Source organism: Silene latifolia, unplaced genomic scaffold, assembly GCF_048544455.1.
Source record: "Silene latifolia isolate original U9 population unplaced genomic scaffold, ASM4854445v1 scaffold_20.1, whole genome shotgun sequence".
Lineage (NCBI taxonomy): Eukaryota > Viridiplantae > Streptophyta > Magnoliopsida > Caryophyllales > Caryophyllaceae > Silene > Silene latifolia.
Window position 1 is genome coordinate 2001143 of NW_027413163.1, and position 9638 is coordinate 2010780.

General features: G+C 40.7%; 1 protein-coding gene across 1 annotated transcript; it reads right to left on the reverse strand.

The window, feature by feature from the left end:
* Nucleotides 1-3517: 3517 nt before the first annotated feature.
* LOC141638473 (uncharacterized) lies at nt 3518-4453 on the reverse strand. Its single transcript, XM_074447887.1, has one exon. It carries the CDS (start codon nt 4451-4453, stop codon nt 3518-3520), a length of 936 nt encoding a protein of 311 aa, XP_074303988.1.
* Between the last annotated feature and the right edge of the window lie 5185 nt (nt 4454-9638).

Consider the following 9638-nt stretch of genomic DNA (forward strand, 5'->3'; position numbering starts at 1 on the left):
ACGTTAGCACCAATCTTCCTCTCCCTGATCGCCCTCCAAGCTCCCACCAAAGCCCCGAAGCCTCCCAACTCGATGATGGCCTTCTCCTCCTCCGACAGTCTCTCGAAGGCATCCATCATCGTCGTGTAACCGGAAAAGGACTTCATGTTCCCGGCCTACTGTATCAATGTGAAACAAAGCTATCTTTAACTTAAAACGTATGAGAAATGAAACGATGAAGCAAACAGAAAGAGTAATAGGAAAAGGCAAGTTCGACACTTACCAGACTCCTCGCCATCCTGTACGACAGGTGGCTCTCTTCCGCCCAAATGAGATGTCTACCATCCCATTTCTTGGCCCACTCGGGTGCACCCACTAGCTGGCGACCCCCTCGTCCCACGTTGGCCCTCCTCAGGACCTCCTCAGCCTCCTCCTCGAGCATCTCCTCCTGTCTCTCGCCACCTATGAGAGCAAGAGAACGGTCGAAGTCTACGTCCATGGGAGCCCTCCCCAATGTAGAAGGAATGTCACCTGCAAAATTAAGGTAAATTAGGCCGCGTCAAGCCACGACGAGCCTCGGTGAGGTTATTTCAAGCATTTTCGAGCCCTAAAAGTGGCTTTTCTCGCCATCTTTGGCCACTTCTTTCGAAACCCAACCACTCATGTGGTAGGTTGGGGCAAGTGAAGTCTAAGTTCAAGCCTAGTCCCGGGTTTGAGTCGAAAATTCGGCAGCATTTCGCTATAATAGCGATTATGCCCTAGAAAAGTGTCCTGAAAGAGTTGTCACAAATCAAAAATCCGACATGATAGCAAGTTTACCCATTACACAAGGGTTCCAAAAAACCAAATTTCATCAAAAATGGACAATCCTAAAGGCCATTTTCGAAGTGATTTTTGAAACAGCTGAGAAACCGTCTCATTTTCGCTCAAATGCTCAATACTTGACGAATATTCAAAAAGAATACATGGTTATGTTTCTAACATTGCCAATTATCCACTTCAAATATCAATTTTATCAAACAAATCTATTAGAGGCAAAACCCCCAATTTTTTCGAAATTAAGGGAAGGGGAAACCCTAATTTTTGGCCCTAATTTGATCAAAAACCAGAATTAAAAGCAAGAATGTGATACATACCTCTATTAGTCATGATTAATGGCACAATTTGATCAAATTTTGACGGATTTTGGTTAGAATTTGAGAGAGTTTGGAAAGAATTGTGTTTTGTAATTATGAAATAAACACGGGTTTAGTTGTGTTTTTACCCAGACAGGGACAAGACCTGGAAACGACGCAGCAACTGCTGCGCCCCTTCCAAATGCCGCAGCTCTTGCTGAGCCTATTCCCTGGCATCTTTCCAGCTCAATTTTTGAAAGTTCGTTATAAGTTTGTTATTTGTGGGCCCGAGTTTTTGTGCGCCTCTTCTCCTACACCTTATATCATATATTTGGTTCTTTTGGGCATTTCTTTTTCGTCCGGACTCGTATTTTTCTAAACGGGCTGCAAAGCCATCACGAGGTTTTATCTCTCAGCAAGGATTTATGCTGAACCAACTTCACAAATTTATCGGGACTTCACTTGCAACAACGAGCGGGTTTCCAGCGGTGCTTAGGACGCGGCACCACCAGTCAAGCCTCTTTATTCTCCCCAGCGGTGCTTAAGACAGACCCTTATCGACATTTATCATCCAACGAGAGTCCATGACAGCCGATTGCACTTCTCGAGAGATGAAGATTGTTTGAAAGCATATACAAGCAGATTTCCCAGAAATGATTCAATCCAGAAAGAATCATCAATATATTCCCCAACTAGAGTTCGCTTGAGACTGACGCAAGCAGATTCCCCAGTTGTTTCTACCGATGTCCTGCTGCCCTCAATATTATTTGATTCCTCCCGGAGCTCGGCAGGGGTGTCGTTCTCCAGAAATTCCCATAGTAACCGTCCTTTTAGGTTCATACACCTAGCACTTTGGGTTCCTAACTACCCAGGTTCATACACCTAGTTTTTTTTTTTAGGGTATCACACCCTAGCAAAATCTTTACATATCTTTTAGGTCTTACCCTTAGCTCCTACGCAACTCCAGAGACGTCTCGAGAAAGAAGTCTCAGATATGGTTCCTTCTTATGGCTGGCGAGCTTCCTTACGTAGTCTAATGGACTTTAAACGACCCTCCCCGATAGTCGACAGACTCTAAAATGTTCCCGACGACAGGTCCTTGGCTTTGACCCCTTGAGCCGCCTCGCTTCGCCATAGTCGTTAGGTTGTAATCTTCGACTGATGCTATACTTTGACTTTCGCCTTGTCCAAGCCTCAGTCAAAGTGGGGGCTATGTAGATACCTCATTTCTACACCTTCCGCCAACCACCTAGTGATGATTGGGCCGCATGTTTGGTACACGGAATGATTTATGACAGTTCGTAAGTTTATCAAGTGATAGCTCAAACACTTGTGTCTATCCCTTGGTCGTCATCTACGCACCGATACGGTCGTTTTGACAGTAATTAGAGTTCATTTGGAGTCCGGGTCAAATATCACTTCATTTTCTAAGAAACCGTTTAAAATGCCGAGCCGGAATGCTCTAGAATATTCCGGATATTTATTCCATAAATTAATTTGACATCTTTTGGTAAAATATATCCCATATATCATATTTTAAGGAATAAGGAAGTAGAGATCTACCGCAATTCCATAATAGAAACGCGGAAATCTTTCTTCCGCAGAAGGAAACCTCTGGGGAAATGACGCAGCAGGTGCTGCGCCTCTTGGAAGGATCGCAGCAGCTGCTACGCCTCTTCTCCAGCCTGTTTTCGCTATTTACAGATTTTTTCCGTGATTTATTTCCAAAGTTTGGGTCATTCCATAACTCTTCACATTGTTTAGTATAAATAGAGACCTCCGGTCTCTATATTTTTCACGCGAGTGTCCACCCTTCTCTTCTCTCTTTGCATTCTAGACCGTGCTCTAAGCTTTTGACGCCTACGTGCTTGATCAATAGACCACGTAAGCTCAGATCATTCTGAGTCCCAGTCACGTTGCATGACCGACCAATTTGACCACTACACATCAATCAATCAATTAATCTAAATCCTCCTACGAGGGCACTTTATACATACATTCGAGTCGAGCAATCACTAAAGGTTAACTTAGTTAATCTTGTTTCGTCAAACATGTAAGTCTGAGGGTGTAAATCCCATATTTTTATTATATTTTATTTTTGTATCAATTAATGTAAGGTTCACGTCAAAAACACATTCAAAACCAACTTTAAAAACCCTTATTCAAAACTGTTTTTACAAAACAGCAGTTACCAGACGTCGAGAAGAAACGCAGCAGCAGCTGCGCCTCTTCGAAGGGTCGCAGCTCCTGTTGCGCCTCTTCCAGAGGCTGCCCCTGCTCCTGCTCTTCTTCTTCTTCCTCGGGTTTCTGTAGTTTTGTTCTTTTATTTTATTTTTTATTTTTTTGCTAAAGGGTAAGCTTTCATTAATAGAACAAGCATTACAAGAGAATTTTTCGGATAGGAGCATGTTGACACTAAAGTGCTAATGAGACTCTAATTGCACTCTAATCAACCAAGCTCTATCCTTACTCGACACAATACAAGATTTATAAAGACAATAACGAATTCTAAGAGCCTGTTGAACTTGAGCTATAACAACAGCAGGCAGCACTATGCAATGATGTATTCTAGCCTGATTCCTCTGCAACCAGACCGCATACCAGCAATGAAAGACAGCAGCACAGCAAATACTCTTCCGGAGTCTACCCCATCTACTTCTTGTAACTTTCATCAAAAAATCAGACTGAGTAAGATCAGAATGAAGCCACTGACCTACCCCTTGCAGAATCTGAGCACTATACACACAGTGATGAAATAAGTGCACATGATTTTCTTCCTGTAACTGACAGATGCAACAGAGATTATCAGGAGCAATGTGCAGCTGAAACAATTTACTCTTAAGCATTAAGGCATTGGTGGTGATAAGCCAAGCAACAAAAGCGTGCTTGGGGGCACCCAGATTACTCCAGATGGTCTTGCACCACCAGACATCCTCATGCTTGTTTCTCAACCAATTGTAACAACTTTTAACAGTGAAACCCTCAGGCCATATCTTCCAAACAGTATCCTCAAAACAGTCTATCAACATCTCTTTTACCTTGCAGATTTTCTTCCAATACCAACTAGTATCAGAATGAGGGGAGTAAGAGAGGAAAGACTGCCCTTTTAAATAAACATGATGTATCCATTGGACCCAAAGTGTATCCTGCTTAGCAACAATCCACCATACAAGCTTCCCAACTAAAGAAGCATTCCAAACCACACTTTGCTTAAGGCCTAACCCTCCTTCCTTCTTTGGCACACACACATTTGTCCAAGCTATTCTGGGAGCTTTAGAGTATTCAGTACTCCCTTCCCATAGAAAATTCCTGCAGATTGCATCAACTCTATCCAACACCCCTTTTGGCAATATGAACATAGCTGCCCAGTAATTATATAAGGTAGAGAACAGAAGTGACTAAAACCAACCTGCCTGCATAAGAAAGCTTCTTAGCTCCTAAACTTCTTATTCTTTCAACAATTTTATCAATAAGCACAGAACAATCTCTCTTCTTTAATCTTCCTGCTGTAATAGGCACTCCTAAATATTTGAATGGAAGAGTGCCTTCCTGAAAACCAGAAACACTCAGAATTTCTCTCTTGAGCTGATTTCCTACCCCATTAAAGTAGGCATTAGATTTCTGAGCATTCATCTTTAAACCAGAAGCAGCAGAAAAGGAAGCATAAGCTCTTAGCAACACCATGATAGAAGCAGCATCCCATTTACAAAAGAGCAACAAGTCGAGCTTCATTTGTTTGCATAAGGGATGGTAGCTGAACTTCATCTTCTCAGTAGCAACTCTCAATATTCTGGTTAAGTACTCCATACAGAGAGTGAACAGAAGAGGAGAAATTGGATCTCCTTGCCTCAGTCCTCTCTTACCAGGGAAGAAACCAAAACCTTCACCATTCACTGCAATAGAGAAGGTGGGACTGCTAATACACTCCATAACCAGATTACTGAACTGAGGGGGAAACATAAAAGCATCCAGGATCTCCCTAACATATTGCCAACTGACTGAGTCATAAGCTTTCATCAGATCCATTTTAAACATACATCTGGGAGTGCAAGCTTGTCTATTATAGAGCCTGACAAGGTCTTGACACACCAGAATATTCTCAATAATGCTTCTGCCTTTAATGAACCCACCTTGATTCATACTCACTAAGTCAGGCAAAACACCAGCAAGCCTATTGCACAGGATCTTGGATATGCACTTATAAAGGACATTGCAACATGCAATGGGCCTAAATTGGGTGACATGAGTAGGAACAGTGCATTTTGGTATGGGAGTAAGGATAGTTGAATTCAATTGCTTGAGAATTTTGCCCGACCTAAACACATCCAATACAGCTTCACAAACTTCATCTCCAATGATGCTCCAGGAATCTTTATAAAAACCACTGGAAAACCCATCAGGGCCAGCTGCCTTATGCTCAGGGATAGAAAAAATAGCTTCTTTAATTTCCTGCTTAGTAACAGGCTTCAGTAAAATATCCCTATGATTCTCTGAGCAAACATTACCCTTCCTTATGATGAGTGAATTGACAGGAGTAGTTTTCACTTCAGTACCCAAAAGATGCTTATAGTAATGCAGGAAAGCATCCTGGATACTCTGGGGATCATCACATTCCTCACCCATCATGTCTTTAATATAGAGGACTTGATTTCTCAAAAATTTACTTTTAATCACCCCATGAAAATATTAAACCGTATTTTAATTATTCCTTTCGATTATCGCGTTTTATTTTCGACTTAAATCCCTTATAATCAATGTTTGCGGGTTTTCGTCATTAAATCAAACCCGGATTTTAGAGGCTCGATTTGTCCATATCAAGTCTCTGGAATTCGTCCTTTGTTCATATTTCGGTTGTTTGTTCTGCAGTTTATCAATTTCTTTCATGGTTTGTTCGTCTTCATAGTTAAATCTAATTCGTTTTATTTCGTTTTAATTCGTTCCTAACCCGTTTTAATCGTTTTAATTCGTGTTTATCGCTTTAATGACGGTTCCATATGTAATAAACCTGCTAAATCACCTTTACTTGAGTCTAATATTGATAATCAATCGTAAAACATACCAAAGAATGTTAACTACCCGCAGTTCTGACTTCACAACCAAAGCTCAACTCAAGAACAGACGCAGGAATAGCTGCGCCTCTTCTAAGGGACGCAGCAGATGCTGCGCCTGTTGTGAGTTGAGTTCTGTCCCTGAACTTCCGTTCTCGCTTTGACCTAGTCTTTAATTACGTATTTAATTGACTAATAATTGTAATATCACTCTTATTCTGTCTTATTTAGTCTCTTTAATTTCTAACCCTTTTTTATTTTCTTTTCTTTTCCAAATTTCCATTTTGAATGTATTTTTAACGTAAATCAGTTAAATCATTGTAATTTTTTGTAATTTCAATTACCGTATTTTATTCATCGTATTTATTTTATATATGATTTATTTACTTGTTTTTCACAATGTAATTAATTATAAACCCCAATTCGACATTATTGTTTGCTAATTACATGTTCACCGACATAGTTAATCTCACATGTTAGGGTTAATCTGTGGATGTTGCATTGCATGCATATAATCGACAACATATCAACTATAAATAACTTCCCTAATCATTAGTAGAGGTCGCTATCGAGGCGGGCGGGATTAGGTGTTCAGTTAAAGGACTTCCTAATACGTACCCTCACCCCTTACTCCAGATCTCTGTGAACATCCATGTTCATTGGCATCCACGAGAGTCATTCTAGACATAGAATGCTAAGGGTAACGAGTTTTTAGTGTTCATTTCACTACTTTGTGTCTTAGCATGACACGAGGTATTCGAACGGTTTCAATTTCCCATAAAAATTGGTGGCGACTCCACAAATGCACGCTTATTTCAAGCGCTTCCGCGCGTGCCGCGAGTGGCCCATGTCCACAGATTATTTTGAGAAGACCCCTTGAAGTTCGGATTATTCCCATCAAATAACCCTTTCTTGTAAGAAAGTTTGAGATTCCAAGTTAAGCAACTCTTGTCAAATTCGTACACATAAAAGAATATTTTTTTATTTATAAATCTACTTCAAGGTTGATAACTCCTTTATTAGCCTTATATTTCGCACTATTTTCTTTGATTTGGTCTCATTTCACGTGCTTATTTGGCGATCTGTGCTCTTTTATTGATTAAAACGCATAGACGACCTTCACTTGAGGTTTTGCTAATTTGGTAGCGATGAGGGCCACTTAGCCAAGGGAGAGAGCCAGAGACCCGAGTGAACGACCTTGACCCAACAAAAGAAGGAAAAAACACAAAAATGTAGCAAAATAAAGTGGAGTGTGATTCTCACCGTGCGTATCTCGACTCCTCGGGTGGGTTTGTGTAAGACTGTAAGTAAAGGCTCTAGAGTGCGACTCTCACCGTGCATATCACAACTTACCGTGCACATCTCCAGTTTTACGCACAACTACTCCCCTCCTTAAACAAGATCGTTTTGCGTGTTCTGTACCCATGTATAAATAGAAAATGTAATACACCACATAACCGAAGACGTTATTCGGGTGGAGTACCCCCTTGAAGAGGTCAATTGATAGGCTTAAAATATGACTAGTGCTTAAAGGGATTGAAAGTACTACTCATATTAACAAAGTTCACTTTCTTTTCTGGTTATCCATGCGAAAGAACTCCACAGTTAAGCTTACTTGGCTGAGAGTAGTCTTAGGATGGGTGATCTCTAGGGAAGGTTCCCGGGATGCGCATGAGTGAGGACAAAATGCGTTGGAAAAGATCCATGTTGATCTGTGGGCCATGTACACACCCTGACAAGCTATCGTGAGTGACCTCTCCCGACCCTAGGTTTGGCCGAGGTGGTACAAGTGGTATCAGAAAGTGCACTCCTGACCATAGCTCACCAACCTAGCGGTGGAGGATTCTGGGATTGGTTAATTGGCTGTGGTCAGATGCTGTGAGGCGCAACAAGGACATTGCGTTCTTCAAGTAGGGGTGTGTAATACTCCATTGAACTGAAGACGTTATTTGGGTGGGTTATCCCCTTGAAGAGGTCCATTGATTGGCTTAAAATCTGACTAGTGCTTAAAAGGATTGAAAGTACTCCTCATATCAACAAAGTGCACTTTCTTTTCTACTTATCCATGCGAAAGAACTGCACAATTAAGCGTGTTTATCTGAGAGTAGTTTTAGGATGGGGTGACCTCTTGAGAAGGACAAAATACGCTGGAAAGGATCCGTGTTGATCTGTGGGCCATGTACACAACCTGTCAAACTACCGTGAGTGACCGCTCCTGAACATAGGTTTGGGCCGGGGTGTTGCAGAAAACCCCTGAGATTTTATCTTTCTACCTTCACTTTTTGCAATGTAGTACGAGACACTCTTCTATTTTCTTTGTTATGGGATCTAATCTTCAGCTTTATTATTCTCATTTCTTCTTATTTATTTCTTATTCCGTCTTGTTGGTAACTTCTTTACTCTTTTTATCTTTTCTTGTTCATTTTAATCGTGTTTCATTTTCTCCAAGTTTGAATATTTATATTACTTATAGTTAGAGATTCTACCCTTACCTTTAAATCTTGTTTAATCTTAGTCTAATTAGTTTCATATCACCATTAAATTAGTATTTGCGTGATATCTAGTAAAAATCCTATATATATAATGTTAAACATCTATGATGCCATCGTTATTATTGTTCTATGCATAATCCCATGAACAGTGAGTAAATCTCTTACGGGGTGTGTGTGTGTGTGTGTGTGTGTGTGTGTGTGTGTGTGTGTGTGTGTGTGTGTGTGTGTGTGTGTGTGTGTGTAGAACACCGACATGTTTAATTTGTGCAATTGATTCCTTTATTTTTAGTTGTCGGGATATTGAATGAGGTTAGCTGGCCATTTGAGATTATTTTTGTTATAGAGGTTTGGTATAAGTCTTTGACCATTGTCCACCGATGGAAATCGGTTAGTTTTAGGAGCTTACCCTACCTCTTGACTAGCCTTACTGAACCTAGTGAACACATAATTTGGAGCTTGTTCAGGTATCTCAAATTTTGTTCGGACTTCCAACCTTGGCAAAGGGAGGAGGAAGAACGGGGTTTAAAACATAGGCTTAATGACCTAGATTTTTGGATGGGTACCATGGGCATGGGTCCACACAACTGATTTAGGATTCTGAGTCACAACCCCCGGAGTGGGTTATAGGGCATACTTAGGCTAATCTAAGAACTCATAATGGAGGTAGTTAACCTTTGAGAGGCGTTCCTATTAACAAATTGTTGGACCTTTAGTCCTAATTAATTGTTTTGATAATGACAGTAATGATTTGTTTGTGGACTTAATATATAAACATATGCGTGTAATTGTGTGCTTAAGTTTTAATTTAGAAAGGAACAATTACAAGACGCAAGCTTGAAGTTTGGACCAAGGAGGTACAACTTCAAATATACTTGATCGATGTTTTCAAGCGAGATCAAGATTGGAAATCAACCACGAGACTCAAGATGAGAGACTTGTGAAGAGACGATTCGTGTACTGAAGATCTACTGAAGATTAGTTAGTATAGGTCGTCATCCGGTAAT

Bases quoted from the DNA above. Each gene is read 5' to 3' on its own strand.
- LOC141638473 (XM_074447887.1), bottom strand. From the start codon at position 4,453: ATGTTCATATTGCCAAAAGGGGTGTTGGATAGAGTTGATGCAATCTGC.